This window comes from Cervus canadensis, chromosome 3 (assembly GCF_019320065.1).
Source record: "Cervus canadensis isolate Bull #8, Minnesota chromosome 3, ASM1932006v1, whole genome shotgun sequence".
NCBI classification, from domain to species: Eukaryota; Metazoa; Chordata; class Mammalia; order Artiodactyla; family Cervidae; genus Cervus; species Cervus canadensis.
The window spans coordinates 81,958,911-81,982,851 of NC_057388.1; the positions used below are offsets into that span (position 1 = coordinate 81,958,911).

The 23,941-nt window shown below is 41.5% G+C and overlaps 1 protein-coding gene across 3 annotated transcripts in view; it reads right to left on the reverse strand.

The window, feature by feature from the left end:
* AASS (aminoadipate-semialdehyde synthase) overlaps positions 1-23,941 on the reverse strand; it is a 73,326-nt gene that overhangs the window by 43,740 nt on the left and 5,645 nt on the right. The window contains exons 2-9 of one of the 3 annotated variants that reach the window (XM_043463573.1): positions 21,893-22,117; positions 17,762-17,938; positions 14,341-14,425; positions 3,971-4,038; positions 3,719-3,865; positions 2,437-2,515; positions 2,179-2,306; positions 641-789 (exon numbers count right to left, since the gene is read on the reverse strand). In XM_043463573.1, coding sequence (XP_043319508.1) covers positions 641-789; positions 2,179-2,306; positions 2,437-2,515; positions 3,719-3,865; positions 3,971-4,038; positions 14,341-14,425; positions 17,762-17,938; positions 21,893-22,105 — 1,046 coding nt within the window. In that variant the 5' untranslated portion in view covers positions 22,106-22,117. Of the gene's footprint in view, positions 1-640; positions 790-2,178; positions 2,307-2,436; positions 2,516-3,718; positions 3,866-3,970; positions 4,039-14,340; positions 14,426-17,761; positions 17,939-21,892; positions 22,195-23,941 lie in introns of all 3 variants that reach the window. The other 2 variants (XM_043463575.1, XM_043463572.1) reach the window with 2 other exon arrangements.

Here is a 23,941-nt window from a genome sequence, read left to right on the forward strand (position 1 = left end):
TGGGCACAGCAGGTGAGGTAGGGCTAAATTAGGAGTTTGTGATTAACAGATACACACTGCTATATATAGAATAGCTTTTTAAAAAAGGACCTACTGTATAGCACAGGGAACTGTATTTAGTATCTTATTATAACCTATAATGAAAAAGATTCTGAAATAGAATATATATGTGTGTGTGTGTGTGTGTATAACTGAATTACTGTGCTTACAACTGAAACTAAGATGGCATTGTAAATCAACTATACTTTAATAAAAAAATAAACTGCCTAGAGCAGAAAGAAAGAAAAAGAAACCTTGTTATATCAGTTCTCTCTAACATGCTATGACAGAGTCCAGTGATCACTTAACACAGTTAAGTCCAGAACACTTTTTCTAATATTGGGGATGTTGCTTTATACATATGTGTAACTGAATCACTTTGCTATACACTTGAAACTAACAACACTGTAAATCACTATACTTCAATTTAAAAAAAGAGAGAGAGAGAGAAGGTTAACTGTCAAATACTGCCAGGACATTAAGTAAGGCAAGGCAGACAACCAGTTACTAACAGCCAAGTGCTGTGCTATTTGGATCCCCGTGTGGGACACTCTCCCAGCGGGCCTGCGGCTGAACCCTGCTGTCAGGCTGAAGTCCTTACTTGTGTGGCAATGCAGGGCAGCCTTCAACACCAGCAACTGGGGACTTGCCTGGAGCCAGGAGGCTCTGAGCATCTTGGCGGGTGAGGAGACGAGGGGTGTTTTGTTCCCAGTAGATCCCGTTAATTAAACAAGTTGTATACGGTGCAATCTGGAAAGGAAATTCCAAGTTCAACAAGATAGGAAATAGCCCTATTCAGTGCAGTGTGTTGAAAGAGAACTATCAGTGAAATTCACGAGAAACAATTTAACATTATCTCTAACTGACTCTGTTATTTGCTAAGTCAGTGGCTACATTTTGAAGCAAAAGCAATAAATGCCCACCCAGATTTTGGTGGAGAACTACCTCATTATAGAAAAACATATGAACATAAATATAATCAATAGTGGTGTTGTACAATATACTGCATAGCCGATAAAAGAGAAATAGAAATTTAAGCGACCAAGGGTTCTATTTCCAGCTCAGCCTCTAGTAGAGTATGATCTAAAGCATGCTACCTCAACTTCCCTGGGTTCTGTTTTCCTTACCTGCCAGATTGGGATAATACGTACCCCATTCCTCAAAGGAATGCTGTGAAGATTAAATCAGATAACATCTGTAAGCTCCATGGACAAATGTGCTACATGCATGCATACATGATAACTAGGTCATTATAAGTTTTAGGATGCATCCAATCACCAATACTTCTGTGATTGGGGAAAAGAGAAGGGACGGAAATGTACTAGGTTCAAAATTTTTCAATTTGAAGCTAGTTTTTATAATTCCTGTTTCTCAAGCATCTCAAGCGTTCTCAAGGTACAGGTAAAGGTCCTTCTTCTATAACATGCTCTACACATGTTATAATACTGAGTTTCATACCAAAATCTAAAAATGCTATATTTGTTCAAACATTTAAAATTATTTAAAACCTGCCTTTCCACAATAGGTGCATGCATTTTGTTGATTGATTTTGAGGAGGACGATTGCATGACCAATGACTACAGAACACACATATATTATTATCCTTTTTACAAGATGAGACCATTGTGTCCCCATCAGAAGGATGTCAACTGGAAGTAACTTTTGTACAGTTGAGACCATACTATTTCACGCTGGTCCCCTGTAATCAAAGGCACGTATTTCAAGATGGCTGGCCAAGATTAGGACCAAAACTTGTGGTCATAGAAATAATGGACCAATGTTGAAATCAAAACTCCTCCACACTGTGCTTTGTCCAAGTACTAACTCACAATAAATACAGAAAACAGTAACCCACAGGAAATGGTTTAGAGCTATGAGGCAAGTGGAGACCTCAAGTAGAAACAGAGTCAGTGAAGCAAAGGGTACACCCACAGAAGCCACAAAGCTACCAGGCAAAGGCCACTCCAAACATCAATAAAAGCCAATTCCTAAGAACAACTCATAATGCCCAAAGGACTCACAACAAATCAACACAGGGAACTGAAAACCAAGGTACACATTCACAATTTCTCGCCTTAAAAACAGCCTAACTATAGTGTATCATGAGCAAGTAACTCAAAAGCTAGGTCTGATACTCACATCAGTGTTAAAACGGCTAATGTAGCGCTCGGGGTATTTGTCATACTCTACAGGGTCATATACACCATTTGTTTTCCTGACAAGATGATGGTGGCGACTTAACACTGTCCCGTACACTTTTCTCAGGTCTTGCAGAGGAGAAAGAAATTAGTAAAGTGGGTCACAAGTGATATAGGTTTATGATGATCAAATATAATGCACAAACTGTTAAAAACAGTAAAGGTTACATACAGTCACTCTTCCCTACCCACTCCTTACCTCCACTTTGGGAAACTTCTTTTAATTCATGTGGCTCCACATACTCACAAGGTAATTCATTGAAGATTTCTTGGGCTCCCTGTAAATAATGCATGAGTGAACATTTAAAAATCAATCGGAAAAGAGCCAATATGTTTCCCTCATTTCCTCAAAAGGTTCCAACTCATTTTCCCCACAATTACATAGCTCTATCTGCCCTACCCAGCAACTGGGACCACAACATGAAAGTATGGATGAGCTTCTTGCATAAAGCCTGCAAACCATTTAAATACTCATTGGAGAGGGGGCTTCCCAGGTGGCTCACTGGATCAAAGAAAACACCTGCAATACAGGAGATGCAGGAGATGTGGGCTCGCTCCCTGGGTCAGGAAGATCACCAGAAGGAGGCAACTGGAAGCAACGCACTCCAGTATTCCTGCCTGGAGAATCCCATGGACAGAGAAGCCTGACGGGCTATGGCCCATCGGCTCCCAAAGAGCTGGACACAACTGAAGCGACTGAGCATGCACGCATGCACATTGGAAAGGACTTTAATTTTTTACTTAAAGTTATTCAGCACAGACACAAAAATGTTTAGAATTGAGAGTACAATAAAAATATTCCTATTTAACTTTTGCTCCATTGCAGAAATTATTTGAAGTGGGGAAACTATATTTCCTACAAAAAAAAAAAAAAATCACATGACTATCTCACAGTATACTATAGCGATGTCCTCTTTGTAAAATAGTCTCATGGAAGAAAGATCTATTTTACAATTATAAGTTTCTCTAGGGGATCACAAATGCATTCTCAAAACTAACCCAGAAGGAAGAAAATAACAGTTCTAGCCTTATTAGTTATAAGACTTATAACTATAGTTATAGTTTATAAGACTTACTAATTATTACATAATTATAGCTATAAGACTTGTTCTAGTCTTGAATTAAGCTTCTTAGCATCTCATCTTGAGGTTACTTCTAAATTTGGGGACATCTCAGTGATGGAGGTAAAATAGAGCACCCTAAGAACAGAACTTTTCACTGCAAGGAGTTATCTGTCTAAAAAGAAAAGAAAAAGCATTCAAAGCCTCTGACAGCTTGGAATCAACTAAAAGCAAAGAGAGTAAGTTTAGACCAGTACTGTTCTTTACTACAGGAAAAGTTCATAGGTAAGAAAAGTACCAAGAATAGAATGCCCAGTCATGGAAAAGAAAGACTCTGAAAGGTCAACAAAATGCCCACATCCTTCAGGTTAATGCCCAAGTTCCAGACTGCTTTATGAAAAGAAGACAGTTGGAATTTACCTTAGATACATTACCAGTCCCTGTGAACACAAATGTTAAGGGCCCTATTGACTTCGGCATCAAACCCAGAGATATTTCATAGCCAGCATCACGGACAGCTTGCACTGCCTGACCACTGTTTCTGTAGTTATGAGCCATGCCAATGTGCTGCAAGCAAGCATACGGTTCACATTAGTTGACCACCCAAGACACGTTTCTATGTTTAAAATGTGATATGTTTTTTTAAAAAATTAGACACAATAAACATCTCACCATAAAAGGTGTGTGATGTCCCAAAGCAAGGAGCCTTAAACCCATCCCATGAAGAATGTTGATCATCCCTGTTGCAGAATCAGACCGACAGAAAGACCGTTAGTTAGGAGGAGTGGAAACTCTTTCCGCCAGTTCTCCAACCTGCTCCATGCTCTGAGGAAGCATGGACCACAGCATCTCAGGTTTGGAAGGGGTCCTGGAAGTTATCTATCCATTCCCTCAAATTTCTGCCATCAAAAGTATTAACCCTATGCAGCCCGCTCCTGTCCCCTCCACTTCCAATCCTGCTAAAATGGAAAGAGTGTGCCTCTTCTTCTCTAAGACTAATCTCTCCACCTTTGCTCCAGATCCCATCCTTCCTGTCTCACTCAGGAATTTACTCTGGAATTAAGTCCTCTTTCTAACCCTCTCTATTGGTTAATTCTTAACATTTAAACACACCTCCATTTCTCGGGTACCAAAAACAAATGAACTTGTGAAAACAAAGTCACCCTTGACCTTATGGCCCCTCCTCCCACCCTCAGCTATTTCAGTGACCTACATAGCTAAACTTGATGGACACTTTGCAGACCTTGACTTACTTGTCAGAAGCATTTGGCAATGTGTACTTAGTCACTCAGTTGTATCTGACTCTTTGTGACCCCATAGACTGTACAGTCAGGCTCCTCTGTCCATGGGGATTCTCCAGGCTAGAATACTGGAGTGGGTAGCCTTTCCCTTCTCCAGGGGATCTTCCCAACCCAGGGATCGAACCCAGGTTTCCCGCATTGCAGGCAGATTATTTACCATCTGAGCCACCAGGGAAGCCTAAGAATACTGGAGTGTGTAGCCTGTCCCCTCTCCAGGGGAACTTCCAGACCGAGGAATCATACTGGGGTCTCTTGCACTGCAGGCAGATTGTAGAGCTTCTTTTTGTTGGAACTCTCTTCCCTCAGCATGCCTGGCTTGAACATACCGTCACTCTAAATTTCTGCATGGTCCTCTTTGCATGTCTATTCTTTGTATATTAGTGACCCCTGCCCTTTGCTTAAAACTGTCACCCCCAGGATTCTGTTCCAGGCTCTCTTCTCTTCAATCTCTACATTTTTTTTCCCCTTAGCTAAACTCATTCATTCCTAAATTTCAGGTATTCTCTGTATGCTGATGACTGCAAGTCTGTATCTCTAACACAGATATTTTATTTTATTCCAAGACCCAGTCAACCACCTCATGGATTTCTCATTTTGGATGTCCTTCAAATAGCAAAAACTTAGCATGCCCGTAGTGAGGGCCACAACATCTGTTCTCCCTTTCTTCTTTCTCGGAAGAGAACTTTCCCTCTCCATATCCCTGACAAATTTTCTTTGATCTTTTTTCTGATGTTTACTTTGAAGGAATAATTTATATATTATAGATCACACCGATTTAAAGTCTATACTTTGTTAACTGCTAACAAATGTACACATCCATATGACCACCAACATAATTAAGATATAGGCTGCTGCTATCACCCCAGTCAATCCTCCGCCAGCTTTGGTTCCAAACAACTGACTCTATTTCTGTCTGTGTAGCGTAATTTCTTCTATAGTTGCACACAAATGAAATTTTAAATATTTATTCTTCTTTTGTTTGTCTGCTCCTACTCAGAATAATGCTTTTGAGATTCATGCATACTTTGTGTATATAAGGCGTTTGCTTCTTTTTATTGCTGAGGAGTGTTCCATTCTATGGCTATACTGCAATTTATTTATCCATTCCTCTGCTGATTGCCTGGGCTATTACAAATGAAGGTACTATAAATAACTCTTTACAAATAATGATTTGCTTCTCTTGACAAATTCCTATAACTTATTTTGTACATTGATATTCAAGAATTTTATTTCTTCTTGAGTTGTGTCTTGCAAGGATTTGCCTATTTTGTCAACATTGTCGTATTTATTGGCCTATCCATAATATTCCCTTATCCTTTTAATATCTGTGATGTAGATAGTGATAATTCCTGTTGTATTCCTAATATTGCTTTTTTTAAAATGTGGCTTCTCTGTCTCTTTTCTTAAAAATTTATCTAACTGGAAGATTATAAAATTGATAAAAATAACCAGCTTTTAGTTTTTGCTTTCTTTTTTTCTAATAAAAGCATTAAATGCTATAAATTTCCTTCTAAAACCACTTTACCTGCATTCAACAAATTTTGGTGTGCTGTTTTAATTCTTCATTCAATTAAAAATATTTCCTAATTTTTCCTGTGAGGTCTTTTGCACTCATGGATTATTTTAAAAAAACATGGTTTATCTTCCAAATATTGGAAATTTTCTAGATATCTTTGCATTATAATACCAAAGTCAATTTTATTATAATCAGAGCACATACTCTATGGTTTTTAAACTTTTGAATTTATTGAGGATTGTTTTGTGACCCAGCACATGGCCCATCTAGGTGGATGTTCCAAATAACCTGAAAGGAATATTTATTCTTTTCTGCTGAAGGAGGAAACAGACAGAAGAGGCTCCATCTTGAAAGCAGGACTCCATCTCGGGCCGGACTGTGGACTTGGAGCTCTATGCCCAGTATCTGTGGAAACGACATACCAACTGGAAAACCAGGCCCCTGGAAGGAAGAGCCCCAGGGCTCGTACCTAGACTCTCTGTTGCCTAAAAGAATACCCTAATTATCTGTGTAACCGAATAGAATCTTACATCCTATTATGCTTATTGGGGTATGACCACAGGCCTATTGATAATTGTCCACTGTTAACTTCCTAGGCTTTAGGCATATGAATCACGGGTTAACTTTGTATCTTTCTTTTCCTTTGTTCAGACTAGTTTCAGGGAATTTGGGGAGGTGGGTTTGGGCACGTACACTTAGGGGATATAATGTTTTCAGAAAACTTGGTCAGGGTCCTTGGCTAAGAGGAGACTCTGCCTTGGGCCCGCCGGTGTAATAAACTGCACTCCGCTATCTGCATTGTCCTTCTGAATGAGTTTGTTTCCCAGAACGTGTGGCTACAACATTTGGTGCATTGGCTGGGAAACTCCTTACTTCGAGGAGACAAGTCCCTTTTGGGACTACTCTGAGGTCTTGCGGCTCGAATCTTCTAGAGGGGGGAAGGCACCTCGCCCCCTGGAAGGATTCTGCTTCTCAATGCCCGGACCTTTCACGTTAGCAGGTAGTGGACGGCAGCAGGGGAACTGAGCGCTCAGGTGAGGAGGAAACCACGCGGCAGGGAGGAAGAGGGGGCCTGATCACCCCCCAGGAGGGAATAGAAGAGGACAGACCCACAGGGGCCTGGAATAGGCAGGTGGCAACAATTGCTAGGTACACAGGTTGGTGAGCGTGTTAGGGCTTAGGAAGGAAATTTGTGAAGGTCATTTAGGAGGTGGGGTCCACGCCGTCTTGGGGAAAATTATTACCAAGCCATCGCCAGGTGATTTTTAGGAGAAAAAACTTGGCTTTTGTGTGCTTGTATTCTGCCCTCCTCAAGGAAGTGTCCCATCTGCTATGAAATTCTTGACCCCCTCGGAATTGTCAGGCTAGAAGGAGGGGGATACATAAATGAGCATGAACTGGCTTTTCTGGAGACGGCCTGGGACGTGGCATATTTAACCCATCTGTATTTTCATCCGCACCTGATCAAGCCCACCAAAGCAAAATGGACTTTAAAAGTTAAGGGAGAAACGGTCTTGGATCACGTGGTGTTCTGGTTCAGCTGTGCTGACCGGCAGGTGAAGACAGGCCGATCCCCCTTCTCCCTTTGGGATCTGGCAGGTAAGGCTCTTCTCACCCCAATTAGGAAGGAGGCAGAATGGCAATTTAAGTGTCATTGAGTGGAGATATCAGAAGTACACAGGGTACTGAGAACTTGGTAGACAGAATGAAAAGGAAAAGTAGAAGAAGGTCCGAGAAGGTAAGCAAGATGGGGGGAAGTGAATCTAAGGCAACTGTATTGGAATGCATGATTAAAATTTTAAAGCAGGGATTTGGGTGGACACGAGTTTGGGTCATCCAGAGGACTCAAGACATGGTGGTTACTAATAGACTTCCCACAGTACTTCTTCATCCCATGTGGACTCCTTCAAGGGTGGTGAGCATCACAGCTTCCCTTGAACTTCGTCTGGGTAAGTCCTGGCCTCTGTGAGAAAGTTTCATGCCTGTCTAATCTGATTTTCTTTTATGGTATTGACATGGTTGTTTTGAAACACAATTTACTTTCTGGTAATTTAAAATGCACAGAAAACTCCTAGCAATGGGAAAAAGTGCTGGCATTTGCCACATCATCTAAAATACTCTATGTGTTTTTACCAAAATGGGTGCATTCTCCTGCAGAACCAGCACATAACCTCCAAAATCAGGAAATCATATGGTTTCTACATTATAATACAATCCACAGCCCCACTTCCCTTTCAGCAATTGTTCAGGTATATGAATATATCTTTTCTTCCCAACCTTTTCCTCATCCCCACTCCGCCCCCCCCCCCTTTTTTTTGTAGAGTGTTACTGAGATGTTCAGTTATTTGGACATACTTGATGGATTTAAAGCAGACATGGTGAATATGGGATCTGGGTGGCCTTTTCTATACGGATTGTTTTCACTAAAGATGGTTTTAATGTTTATTCATGTTGTAACATGTATGAATCCTGCGTTCTCTTTTTTCCCCATAGTAATTAAAAATAAATAATAAAAAAAATAAATAACATGCCATTTACCATGTAGATATATGTAAGCATACAGTGTTGTAGCATGAACTACATTTACTTGTTTTGCAAGCCAGTTTAATAATGGGGTACCTTGTGCATGCTTTTGGAGAAGACAATGGCACCCCACTCCAGTACTCTTGCCTGGAAAATCCCATGGACGGAGGAGCCTGGTAGGCTGCAGTCCACGGGGTCGCAAAGAGTCAGACATGACTGAACGACTTCACTTTCACTTTTCACTTTTGTGCATTGGAGAAGGAAATGGCAACCCACTCCAGTGTTCTTGCTTGGAGAATCCCAGGGACAGGGGAGCCTGGTGGGCTGCCGTCTATGGGGTCACACAGAGTTGGACATGGCTGAAGTGACTTAGCAGTAGCAGCAGTAGCAATGGGGTGAAGATGAAGCCTAACCACCTCCACATACTCTGTGAGGTTGAATGACCCCCTATGGGAGTAGGATGGCCACCAGAGAACACCATGAACTTAAAAATAGCAGAAGCAATCTCTACAGGGGTCACAGGAGAGCCAGGACACCTGGATCAATATCTATATATTGACTTATGGCTAAGGTTAGCTCAAGACCCTCCTACTTGGACAAGGTTCTGTATTCAGAAGGGAAAGGGAAAAATATTAATGGCACAAAAATTGACTGATGATAAAAAAGGAAATTCTACAGGATTTGGATGGAGATGACCTGACCCCTCCCCCATATTGGATAATGATGCGCCTGCCTCCCAGGGCTCCACCAGGACCGGGGGCCGCCTTAATGCCCCATCCAGGGCCAGGTGAAGTTCCTGCAGCAGCCGCTGCTCTTCCACCCGCTCTCCCGGAGTTCGTAGAGCCACCATTTCGGCAGGCTCCAATTCCCAGCAATGGAGACCTCTGGTCAACGCCCCCAGAATTCCACCTCAGCTGGACCTCCTAGATTGTATCCACTTCTCTGGTGAGTACTGATGGGAAGGGGAAGAAAACACAGCAATTAGACAGAGGCTGCGCTCTGCCAAGGAAGAGGGGGAAAGAACCCCACTAGAGATGCCCCTCAGAGAGCTACAGCAGCCTCCAGGTCAGGACGCATGGGGCACCACCATCAGCCCCTGTAGCCTGTTATTACCAGCCATTTTCCCCTACAGATACATTAAACTGGTAGAGACATGCTCCACCGTACTCGGGGGAGCTAAAGGCCATGATTAGGCCAATGGAGACTATTGTTAGAACCCACCGCCCTACATGGGGTGACATAATCTAACTATAGTCTCCCTTTCCAGCATTGAGGGAAGACACAGGATCCTAACTGAGGCCAGAAAATGGTTCAGAGAAATGGCGCCTGGGGGCACTGCAAACCCGCAGCGAGGGCAGAACCAGCCGCCCCCGATGAGGGGCCTGATTGGGACCGTGACACAGAGGAAGGGAGGGCCACCTGGAGAGATATCGGGTGACTTTTTTACTAGGTCTCAAGAGGGGGCCCGAAAAGCTATGAGTATCGCAAAACCCTCCGAAGTGATTCAAAGGGAAAGCGAATCACCCTCTGAGTTCTGCGAAAGACTGTGCGAGGCCTGTAGACTTTATACACCAATAGACCCAGCCAGAGGCTGCTGGGTCTCAGATGGTGATAAATGCAGCCTTTGTGTCTCTAGCCTACCCTGAAAATGTCAGCTGGGGGGACACCAAGTGACTCGTGAATTTTTATACATCCCTAAATGCCCAGTACCTTTGTTAGGAAGAAACTTGCTGTCTAAATTGGGAGCACAAGTGACCTTTCCCCCATGAAAGACCCACTGCTCGAGTGGGCTCAAACACCTACTTACTCTTCCTCTCAGTAACCCTTCAAGATGAATGGAGGTTGCACAATCTCCCGGCAAGGAAACCGGACGGGCTAAACAGTCAAGAGAGAGAGTTAATTCAACAATTCCCTGAGGTCTGGGCGGAAGACAACCCCCCTAGGCTTGCAAAACAAGTCCCACTGGTAATAGAACTCAAACCCGGTACAATTATGTCAGCACCCACCTTGGGCCTGCCAGACCTTGCTAAACCGTTTACTCTTTATGTGACTGAAAAGGACAAAGGTGGCTACGGGAGTGTTGTCCCAGATTACGGGGACATGGGACAGACCCGTGGCTTATCTCTAATCAGCTGGACAGTGTTGCCACTGGGTGGCTGGGATGCTTACGGGCAGTTGCTGCAGTTGCCTTACTGGTCCGGGAGGCAACCAAGCTGACTTTGGGCCAAGATTTGTTCGTAAAAGTCCCGCATGAGGTCAACACTCTCCTGCGAGGGGACCCCATAAATGGCTGTCAACATCCCGGATTACTCAATACCAGGGACTGTTATGTGAGAACCCCCATTTACTACTGAGCCTTGTCAGGCCCTGAATCTGGCCACTCTCTTTCTTGAGGGACAAGGTGGGCCCTCACGTGATTGCAAGGAAATATGCCAGCAGACCTGACTTGAGAGACCAGCCAACCCTGGACCCAGATTTGGTCCTGTACACCAATGGCACCAGCTGGGTGAAGCAAGGACAATGACTGTCGGGATATGCAGTAGTCGTGGAAGAAACCATCGTTGAGGCTAGCTCTCTGCCATCACACTGGTCCGCTCAACGGGCCAAACTATATGCTCTAATCCAGGCCCTCCAGCCGTCAAAAGGTAAGAAGACAAACATTTACACAGACTCTCGGTATGTATGCTTTTGCCACACTACAGGGCTCTGTATAAGAAGAGAGGCCTTTGACAGCTAGTGAAAAAGATATTAAAAATAAGGAAGAACTTAAGACCCTATTAGATGCTGCCTGGGAACCAGAAAGGGTTGCAGTCATACACTGCTGAGGACATCAAAAAGAGGATACCCCCCGGGTTCAGGGAACAGACTGGCAGATAAGACTGCTAAACAAGCAGCCGAGGCCTTGGGGGTGACAAGTGAAGCCCCTATTAAAGCTCTCATATTGGCAGAGCTCCCTGAGCTAATGCTGGACTCTCCAAAATACACTGAAGCCCAAAACCAACTAGCCAAAGTGGAAGGGGTCATCAAGACTGAAAAGGGATGGTGGGAATTGCCAAGTGGCAAATTATTGGTACCAGAGGAGCTGGCATCCACTCTGGTAAGCCAAACACACCAAGTGACCCATCTAGGCCATGATAAACAGGAAGAGCTAATTTGAAAATATTTCTTGGTTCCCTGCCTCTCTTCCCTATGCAGGACAAAATCTCAGAACTGCACTGCCTGCTCACAGGTCAAAGCTGCCTCTTGGCACAGACAGAAACCTCCAGGGATTCAGCTGAAAGGCACGCTGCCCTTTGAACACCTGGAATTGGACTTCACTGAAATGAAACCTCACCAACACTACCATTACCTGCTGGTCATAGTATGTATGTTCTCAGGATGGGTAGAAGTTTTTCCTATCCGGACTGAAAGAACATCAAAAGTAGCCTCATGCCTGCTTAGGGAGATAGTTCCCAGATCTGGATTTCCCACCAGCATTGGATCGGACAATGGCCTGGCTTTCGCAGCTGATTTAGTATAACAAGTAAGCAAAACTTTAAACATCAAGTGGAAATTACATACAGCATATAGGCCCCAGAGTTCTGGGATGGTGGAAGGAACCAACTGGACACTACAAGAGACGCTCTCCAAGTGGATCTTAGAGACTGACTGCTCCTGGGTGGGCCTGTTTCTGACGACTCTGCTCAGACTCAGGATGACCCCACAGTCCCATGGCTCTTCTCCATACAAAATTGTGTATGGGAGGCCCCCTCCCATAATACAACAGGTATCAACAACTTTGCCTCAGGTAAGGGGAGATGAGATTTCACAGCAGATGGAACTGGGTAAGGTAATAAATCAGGTGACTAGGTTAGTACAAGAAAGGGTGCCATTCCCCCTTGGGGAACAGATTCACGAATGTGAACCCGGGGATCAGGTGTGGTCAAGCACTGGAAACACGACTCCTTGGCCCCACAATGGAAGGGTCCATATACTGTTGTTCTAACCAGCCCGACTGCAGAGAAAGTTGCAGGTGTCACTCCCTGAATCCACCACATGAGGGTGGAGAGAGCATACCACGCAGACCTGGAGGACGCCGAGAGGACTGCACAGAGGGACCCCACTGATCCCCATGAAACCAAGATTATCTTAAAGAAGAAAAAGAGATGAAGCTCTACAATCAACTGCTGCTACAAGGACTTGCTGCTTTCATCCTGAGACTAACCATAGTTTCAGTAAAAAGAGAGACTTGTGCTATAATTAAAGTTGAAAGATGAATGTTGTGTATATATTCCTGACTTATCTGGCTATACATCAGCCACCCTAGATGACATGAAAGGTCAGGTAAAAGTTACGTCTGATGATAATCTTCCATTTTGGACTTCAGTCCTATCTTGGGTGAAGGGTGATTGGTGGAAAACTATATTTACCATTGTTATAGTTGCCTTGATAGGTCTGCTTTGTGGACCCTTTATTTTACAATGTATTATGAACTTTGTAACCCAAAGGTTGATGTCGTTCTCCCAAATTGGAGGTCGGAGAGTTAGGGTGCAATATATCCCTATGAATGATGCTCATACTATGAGTTAAGTGCATCAAGATGGGGGAATGAAGGAGGCTCCATCTTGAAAGCAGGACTCCATCTTGGGCCGGACTGTGGACTTTGAGCTCTATGCCCAGTATCTATGGAAACGACATACCAACTGGAAAACCAGGCCCCCTGGAAGGAAGAGCCCCAGGGCTCGTACCTAGACTCTCTGTTGCCTAAAAGAATACCCTAATTATCTGTGTAACCAAATAGAATCATACATCCTATTATGCTTGTTGGGTATGACCACAGGCCTATTGATAATTGTCCACTGTTAACTTCCTAGGCTTAAGGCATATGAATCACGGGTTAACTTTGATTGTATCTTTCTTTTCCTTTGTTCAGACTAGTTTCAGGGAATTTGGGGAGGTGGGTTTGGGCACGTACACTTAGGGGATATAAGGTTTTCAGAAAACTTGGTCAGGGTCCTTGGCTAAAAGGAGACCCTGCCTTGGGCCCGCCGGTGTAATAAACTACTCCACTATCTGCATTGTCCTTCTGAGTGAGTTTGTTTCCCAGAATGCGTGGCTACAACACTACAAGTTGCTAGGTGGAATGCTGGGTACTCAAGAACTGTCACTGATGTCATGGTGGTTGATAGTGTTTTGTGTTCTGTACCTTACAAATTTTCCACTTATTCTGGCAATCACAGACCTTCAAGTAGTCTAATCTGATACAAAGTTATAACATGTAGTGTTTCTCAACTAAAGATGGTTCAAAGTAATAGCAGGGACAAAAATCAAGTGTTAATTTCCCCCAAATTCCACCTCTTATCCTTGCTAAACTTCTCCTCCATTGGTTCCTATCTCCATATCTTACCTCTCCCATTTCACCCTTTCTTCCATTCTTCAAATTTCTCATTACCAAACTGACCTCTCTTTCCAGCTCCCAAACAGAAAAATTCCAAACCTATCCATCGCTGTTGTCCTTCTCTCTGTTCCTTTTCTTTATCTTTGTAATAAATGTAGTGTCTCCTTTTATTCCCCTGACATTCACCATCCTTACTTACACCTCCCATGTTTATTTTTATTGGTGGAAATGAACACTCCCATCCTCTTGCCACAGAAAAGAGAAAACACAGTTACTTCCCAGGCAAATTTAGACAGTGAGTGATATAACAGCCCTGGATACCTACCTGCCACACCTGCCCACTGTCCAAATGCCACTACCCGTATTCCTCTATGATCCACCATTTTCTCATAATCAATAAGTCGGATTTCCTGAAGAAATGATAAAAAATTTCTAAATCATCCAGTTTAATTTCAATGGGTAGAACACAATATGAGCAAGTGAATATTTCACATTTTTCCCTCTTATAAAATATATCTTGACTTGCTAACAGAAGTTACCATGAGGTGCACCATGAAATATTTAGAAAATGCTGGGTCATAAACCAAGGATAGGTTTGTGATCAGAAATGAAAGAATGCTGCTAGCAGGATGCTAATGTCCCTTGATGGCAGACAATAAAATAACAAAGGCATGATATCTTTCAACTTTTAGCCCAGCACCTTCAACCAATATTTCCATATAACGCCCCATTCATCCTCACATCCTTCCCTCTAGTGTCAAAAACAAGTCCTTCCTGAGACTAATCCCTGTGAGCTAGATCCCAACTTTTTTCTGTGTCTTCCAAGACCACTCTTGAACTTATTCTCATTCTTGCATTATCTGTCTTTACTGTGTTCCTTCCCCTCAGCCATTCTAAATATGCCCAAGTCTCCCTTCTACCTTAAAAATGACAACAAACCCCCCTCTCAAGTCCATACACACAAATCTATCTCATTCTCTCTCTTCCTCTTCTTCTCTCTCTTTCTGACTCTCTTAGTATCTCTTTCTCTCTGTTTTCTCTCTCCAGGCTTTCACAAGTAAACTTTATTTTAAAAATAACACAAGCTGCTTGTTTTTCACTTCCTCATTTTCACTAAAATCATATCCTTCCCCTTCCCTTGAGAATCTTCCCTTTCTCTTGGAAATCTCCTATTAATTCATGCTTAAAAGCTACTAACACATTGTAATTATAGAATGTCTTAAACAATCTATTTATTTCTCAAAGATAATATAATTTTTACCATGTCTATGTATTCAAGAATATTTAATATTCATCCAAGTAATTTGTTACAAAAATGTTGCCCAAAAGCAGCCCTGCTGGGTCTGTTTTTATTAATTTTCTGGAAATGAACAAAAGTTCATACAACAACAACAAAAAGTTTCTGAAATACTTTTTGAGGAGTTTATCTGCTTAAGGTGAAACATTCTTCTTATTATTTTCATTAATTAGTTTTTAATTTGTTCTTTTGAAACACTGCAAATTAACTGTAGTCTCTGTTTAGTGAATTTGAAAATAGTTAAGAACGTATTCTGGATGCCTATATAAAATACATTTTCCTCTACTGCTTTTACTGTTCATGAAATTCTCCTGTCCTCTGCCTACTATCAACTGCTAGTCTAGTTTCCAACAGTCTAATATCTTTACTCCAGGACTTAGACCTTGGACTTCTACATCCACACTTACTCCTTACCCTCTTCTAATCTTAGTCAGTTCAGTCGCTTAGTCGTGTCCGACTCTTTGCGACCCCATGAATCACAGCACGTCAGGCCTCCCTGTCCATCACAAGCTCCTGGAGCTTACTCAAACTCATGCCCATCAAGTCAGTGATGCCATCCAGCCATTTCATCCTCTGTCATCCACTTCTCCTCCTGCCCCCAATCCCTCCCAGCACCAGTGTCTTTTCCAATGAGTCAACTCTTCACATGAGGTGGCCAAAGTATTGGAGTTTCAGCTTCAGCATCAGTCCGTCCAGGACTGATCTCCTTTAAGATGGACTGGTTGGATCTCCTTGTAGTCCAAGGCACTCTCACGAGTCTTCTCCAACACCACAGTTCAAAAGCATCAATTTTTTCGGCGCTCAGCTTTCTTCACAGTCCAATTCTCACATCCATACATGACCACTGGAAAAACCATAGCCTTGACCAGACGGACCTTTGTTGGCAAAGTAATGTCTCTGCTTTTCAATATGCTATCTAGGTTGGTCATAACTTTCCTTCCAAGGAGTAAGCGTCTTTTAATTTCATGGCTGCAGTCACCATCCGCAGTGATTTTGGAACCCAATAAAATAAAGTCTGACACTGTTTCCACTGTCTCCCCATCTATTTCCCATTTGGTGATGGGACCAGATGCCTTTATATACCTTCTAGTCTCTAACAACTGTGTATCAGGAGGAGCTGGCTTCCTGAACTACAGATTCACATTCAATGGCCCACTCAGCTTCTCCCCTTCAATGTCTAATGGACAAATTAAACTCAACAGGTCCTAAACCCAACTCTCGATCCTTCCATACAAGCCCATTCCTCTGGCAGTGGCATCATCTCAATCTAAGGCAACTCCTTTAAGTTACTGAAACCAAACTCTTAGAGTTAGCTCTGACTCCTCTCTTTCTCTCATAGTCCACACTCACTTCATCAGTGACTCCTGTGGCCTCAGACCTCTAAAATATACATAGGACTGGTCCATGTGTCACAACCTCTGTTCTGCCACCTTCATGCAAGCCACCATCATTGGCAGCCTAGCATCTGGACTAGTCTAGACTAACAGTCTTATTAATTTTGTTCTCCTCCTCTCACTTCCAACTATTATTCACACAGCAGGCAGAAAAAGCATCTTAGAACACGATTTTCTCTAATCCTCCATTCAAAAAGACTGTCAGGGCTTTGTATTACTATTCTCCTAGCTTAGCAGACTTTGGCCAGATGGATATGGCTTGATCCTTCATCTCCAACTTAGCGATGAGGCTCTCTCCAGCCATCCTATTTAAACTAGCATTGTCACCTCCCCCAGTGCCCAGCACTCCTTTTTTTCTACTGTATCATATTTACCTCCATTACGTATATCACCAAGCAATGTATGAGGTGTCATTTATTTATCATCTGTCTCCTTCCACTCAAATATAAGCTCTGTTCATTGCAGTAATCAGTGTCAGACACGGTGTAGGCACTTGGTAAATACTTGCTGAGTGAATACTCTGTAATTTAAATAGATGCTAGTTTTTTCACAGCATTAATAATCTCAAAAAAAGTTTTTTCCCTTATGAATATGTAAAAATAAATGTAAAAATAGTCTCCAGTCCAGTTCTGGTACTACAGAGCAACCGCAGTCAATTTGCTTCACCTCTCTGGGCTCCATCTGAAAAATTAAGGTGGTGGGTTGTATGATCCCTAAGGTTCTTTTCAGCTGTAAAATTCTACTCGCTAATATTTGACCAACTAACCTTATAAATTAATCATCATTTGGGACAAGTGTTTCTATCATTTTTTCCATTTTAGAATACAAAAGGAATGAAATATGTTTGATTCTTCTTGTTATGAACCTGCCCTGCAGAGGAGCCCTAACAGCCACTGAATTATACAAGCACTATCTTACAGATCATCTTTCCTGTTAAGGTGAATAACATGATGCATTTCCTAGATGCGAAAACTAAAACTCTGCTTGACAGTTAAAAGCAAAAAAAAAAAAAAAAGTTTTGGGATTAACGTTTATGAATATTGGCCATTAAATACCTGTTTTAGGATCTCATCCAGCAAACCCATATTGGCCTCCTGAGCCTTTATTGTGTGGGAGAAGAATGCATAAGTCTTCTTGGGCATTAATTTTTCCTCTGGTGGTCTTTTAACTCCCAAAATTAGACAAGCTTCAGAAATATCCTCCTGGAGAATGCCACCAGCTTTGACATATTCCTGGGAATGCAAATTTGATTGAAAGTTAGTCCCCTGATTTGTTGTATTCATATTTTCTTTACTAAATAAATTTAGCAGTTAAAGGCACAAACTTTTGCAAGAATAAAACATAAGGAACAAATAATGGAAAAACTACTTCTAAAATTCTTACTTGCTGACTAAAGATGAATTTAACATGTTTGACTTTGGCAGCAAAAACAAAATTCAGAAAATTCAGCACATAATTTTACTTGAGAACAGTTAATAGCCACTAGCACACTAGAACACGTGATTTAAATATACTTGTAAAATATAGTTTTTTCAACAATGCTGTGAAACATGAAATGCTAAATAGTAGTTTATTGTTGTTATTGTTGTTTAGTTGCTAAGTTCTGTCTGACTCTTTGCAATCCCACAGACAGGAGCCTGGCAGGCTCTTCTGTCTGCAGAATTTCCTAGGCAAGCATACTGGAGCGGGTTGCCATTTTCTTCTCCAGGGGATCCTCTTGATCCAGGGATTGAACCCGTGTCTCCTGCATTGGCAGGTGGATTCTTTACCACTGAGCCACCAGGGAAGCCCGGTAATTTATTACTTGAGTATATTTTTAAAAGAAAGACATAAATCTGCAACATTTTCTTTTCTTTCTTTTTTTGGGGAGTGGGGTTCAATTCGTATTTACTATTGTCCTACTCTGTACAGTTGATTGTAATAGAGATGAGACAAAACCCAAAGAAAGACAGACAAGGTTCCTCCTGTAAAGGGGCTCACAAAATACTGTAGAAAGAATCAGAGGCACAATGTATTAGGTTGAATTCAAAAGAATAGTATGATTATTCTTACTTAATATGAATAATCATTACTTAATGATAATTAGTATGGTTATTAATAACCTAAATGATATATTAATTTAACAGATATTAAGATAACTCCCAGGAGAGATGATCATGGAAATATAGAAATTTAAATTAATCTAAAAGGCTGAGTAGGATTTGGAGGAACAGAGAGAGGAAATACAAGGTGGTAATACCAGTAAGAGGCATTGAAGAAACACATACAAATATGGAGATGGGAAAGTAAGGAGATGTTTAGGGCATAATAAGTGAATCAGTTTAGAAAAGTAGAGTCAATATTATCATGGTGAATATGAGTTTTATTGAATAAAAATTATAATCATTGGTATTTATTAATAAATTACTATATGCTTTGCTAAGCTCTTTGGGTGAATTATTTAATTCCTAAAACTCCCATGAGGTAGATGCTATTATTATCCCCATTTTATCAATGGGAAACCCGAGTCTTACACATTAAACTGAGATTTCATAACTAGTACATAGAGGCAACAAAGAATTATTTCAGATTTTTAAGTAAAGGGGTAGCATGATCCAGGCAGAATTTTTAAAGCATCAGAGGTGGCAGTTAAATAAAATGAAGATAAATCTAGTTAGGAATCTACTTGAAAGAAAGCATAAATCTAGAGGAGAGACAGTAAAAGTAATAAACATGGTCATGTCTGGTTTTTCTGAAAACAATCTGCCCATTTATAGTAGACTGGTTAAATACATCATGATAAATCAGACAGCAATAATAACAGAGTAATTACTACATAGACATTAAACAGAATGAAGCTGATTTCTATGAACTGACATGGACAGATTTCCAGGATATGCCTTCAGTTCAGTTCAGTTCAGTCACTCAGTCATGTCTAATTCTCTGTGAGCCCATGGACTACAGCACACCAGGTTTCGCTGTCTATCACCATCTCCCAGAGTTTGCTCAAACTCCATCCATTGAGTCAGTGATGCCATCAAACCACCTCATCCTCTGTCGTTCCCTTCTCCTTTTGCCTTCAATCTTTCCCAGCATCAGGGGATATGCCAAAGAACAAAGCAAGGTGTGAAAGAGTATATACAGTATACGAGGTTCTGTATAAGATTGAAAGGAAAGTAAGAAAACACATACACACATTTTTGTAAGAAGAAACAGGAATGATAGATCAGAAACTAATGAAAACAGTAACCTACAAGGTAGATAGGAATGGGACGTGGGGGATTAAGATAAGAGCAAGACTTCTCTGTGTTGGATCTTTTTATAAGGTTTTAATCTTCAAAGGGGCTTCCCTTGTGGCTCAGCTGGTAAAGAACCCCCCTGAAATGTGGAAGACCTAGATTCGATCCCTGAGTTGGGAAGATCCCCTGGAGAAGGGAAAGGCTACCCACTCCAGTACTCTGGCCTAGAGGATTCCATGGACTGTATAGCCCATGGGGTCGCAAAGAGTCGGACACGACTGAGCGACTTTCATTTTCACTATGTGGCTCAGCACTAAAGAATTCACCTGCAGTGCAGGAGATGTGAGTTCAGTCCCTGGGTGGGGAAGATCCCCTGGAGGAGGAAATGGACACCCAATCTAGTATTCTTGCCTGGAAATCCCATAGACAGAGGAGCTAGAGGGCTACAGTCCATGGGCTCACAAAGAGTCAGACACGATTTAACGACTGAAAAACAGCAACAAAATCTTTAAAGCTTATAAATATTTAACTTATTTTAAAAATAAATCAAAAAGAATTTAAAAGCAAATGTTAAAATTTAATAGAAACAAAAACAAATAAATCCAACTGGATAGCACATTGACATGTAACCACATAGAAAAACTAGTTCAGATATGTTTTGAACACAGCACTCTGAATATTCTTTGTGAGATGCATTCTAAAGGCAAAAAAACATTCTTCTAAGAAATATTAAATTCCATTCAGTATTTTCTTACTGAGGACAGAGGATGAGATGGTTGGATGGCATCACCGACTCAATGGACATGAATTTGAGTTGGTGATGGACAGGGAAGCCTTGCGTGCTGCAGTCCACGGGGTCGCAAAGAGTCGGCTATGACTGGACTGAACTGAACTGAATATTATATTCGTTTCAGGTATATACCAAAATTACTTTCGGGTGTAAACATTATATTAGTTTCAGGTGTATACCAAAATTAGTTTCAGGTGTATACATTGCAAAAGGATCACCAAAATAAGCCTAGTTAACAGTAAACCTAGTACTGTTCTAGATTAAAAGAACTAAAGATACATAATAATAAATTCAATGAACCTTATTTAAACCTTGCTTAAAATAAAAATCATAAAAAACATTTGGGACAAAGGGGAATTTGAAATGGGTATGTGTGGTGATCCTGTGGAATTATCAATTTCTTAGGTGTGAAAATGAAACGACAGTTATGGCTATGTAGGAAGACGACTTATTCCTAGGAAATACGTACTGAAGCATTTAGAGAGAAAGTGTCATTGTCTGCAGCATATTTTCAAATGGCTCACAAAAGAAAAACCACGTGCGTGTCTCTAAAGTCAAAATAAAAGTTAAATCTGTGTCATAAGACTATGGTGAAGAACGAAGAGAATGATGAATGTGAGGTGACTGGCAAGGTTAGGACTCATGAACAAACTCTACAAAGTAAAGCATTTCCTGGAAACATCCTAGAACCAGGGTCGCACATGAAAGAATGATGGGGAGGATGTCATCCCTAAACTGGAGAAAGCATGGAATGAGGTGAAAACAATACTTATTGGCTAAATTCTGGGCTCAAGAAAGTAGGAGACTAGAAGTCTCCTAACTATATAATCTCACTACAACCGAAGTAAAGAAATACTGTTGTGTGGTCCTTAAGTGACACTAGCAAACGTTTTGAGCTTCCCTAGTGGCTCAGACGGTAAAGAATCCGCCTGCAATATGGGAGACCTGGGTTTGACCCCTGCGTTGGGAAGATCCCCTGGAGGAGGGCACGGCAACCCACTCCAGTATTCTTGTCTGGAGAATGGACGGAGGAGCCTGACAGGTCGCAGAGTTGGACACAACTGAGCGAATAAGCACAGCACAGCCCAGCTAACATGTTACGTTCACTCAGATGCTCTGTAATTTTCATACATAGAGGCATTTCACTTTCACATATCTTTACAAATTAGAAATATTACCTTATCATGAATGGCTCGCCGATTGGAAGGCTGTATTAAGACCTTGTATCCCAGATTGGTGATCCCTTTGACGTGCCGGGGAGCCAGAGGAGCCCGCCTTTCCCAGGCATTCACATCCTCCCGCCTCAAGGCCATCACCGCCTTGTGGTGAAGCCCTCTGGAGAGGCCGGGGCTCAGCCTGCCCAGTTTGGTTCTGGACACCCGCAGCATCATGAAACCTGGTGACTGTAGAGACACTGTGAGAGCTGGACGATGAAAGGCAGGGGCACTCACAGGTCAGCTCTGGTCTCCTGAGAAATCTGCTGTAAAATCCAACCAGCCCGGGTGGTGACAGATTCAAGGTGCAGAAGGGAGAGGGGAAACCTGGATGACATTACAGTGCTCCTTTACCAAACCAAAACTGAACTTTCACAAACAAAGGTAAATCCAAAATTAAAAAAACAAAAAGTTCCAAGCACTGACAGGATGCTAATCAATATTCTCTATGTCAAAATCATCTTTTTAAAATATATGTTTTATCAAACCATACATTCAGCACAAAGGATTTAAGCAAGTAAATCTATAATAAAATATAGGAAGATCATTTATACCAATTTTAATGATGAAAATTTTAGAATCCTTTCATAATGTACAAGATCCTTGACAATCTAGCTCCAACCTCCTTCCAGTTTAATCTCTGATCATTTCCTAAACTAGTTCGACTCAGTGTGTTTTACAGCCTGTTGTCGGTCACTGAACTGCTTTTTACTGGTCCAGGATGATATATGCACAGAAATAGAAAGTAGGCACTTAGAAATCTTTATATGACAGGGTCATTTTTTCTAGTAATTCATTGGTACTGAATTTTATAAAAGCATTGGTTCTGGCAGACTGGAAACTTAAGAAAACAAAACAAACATGTTTTTCACCACAGCTGTTAGAAGCTGGAAAGCATACCCCTAAACCCCTGCCCCACCTGACACCCCTCAGCCTCACTTTGCTGACCCTGTTGTTGCTTTTCGTCTTTCCAACCTGTCCTCTACCCTACCACCCCTCCCTGCTATTACATTAAACCCAGACCTGTCTTAATCAGTTCTCTAACTGCTGTCCCAGATTATATAACTCTATTCATTTGTTCAATTAAGAAATATTTACAAGAGGCTTACTATGTGTCAGCACAGAGTAAACTGTACAAAAAATTTTTAAGCATAAATACTAAACAGTTTTCAAATGGGAACATAAACTTAGTAGTCAGAGGTTATTTCAGATCATTTGGATGCTAAACCTTGCTTTTCTATGTTTAAGGTTGGCATCAAAATATAGATACTAAATGATCTTACATCTTCCAGAAATTCCCTAGCATATAGAAAAATTCTTATGGAACACATTTCTGTTACATCAGACTGCAATCTCTAAATCAGACCCACCTTAAAGAGAGGGAAGCTTTGTTGAAACAATGGAACATACAAGTACATTTCCTATAGGCGAACTACTTATCACCCTAGATAGAAAATTTATTGGATAACTCACAACACAGAGTAAAAGAATAAAGCAAACAGCAAGAAGTCCAGCTAAGAAGGCTTTAGAAGAAGGGCAGGGAGAGAAAACACAGCACACAGCAAGTAAACAGTCTGATCATGAGGAGTTCAGGCTAACTTTTACTCAGGCCAAATACATTTCAGTAAGACTAGTTCTTACAAATGCATTTCAGTAAGTACATCGACATTTCAGTAAGACTGTTACCTACTCTATCTAAGGCTTTGGTTTATATATATAGCTTTGTTTTTAAACAGACTATGTTAAGTCCAAGCCCATAACATTTATTCTCCCTCCAGCCAAAGGAAAATCTGCAACATCTCATAGAACTTGCACCCACATGTTTACGAATGAAATCAGTTTCAAAGACAAATGATTCTTCTCAACATACTGACAAGCCCACAAACGGTCGCATCTTCCCAGCAGGGGTTCTATCTCCCATACCATGGGTGACCAAGTGACCCTAATCTTCTATACTTAGTAGCAGTTCTTGGCACAAAGATTCAGAAACCTAGCCAAGTAATTCAAGTCTCT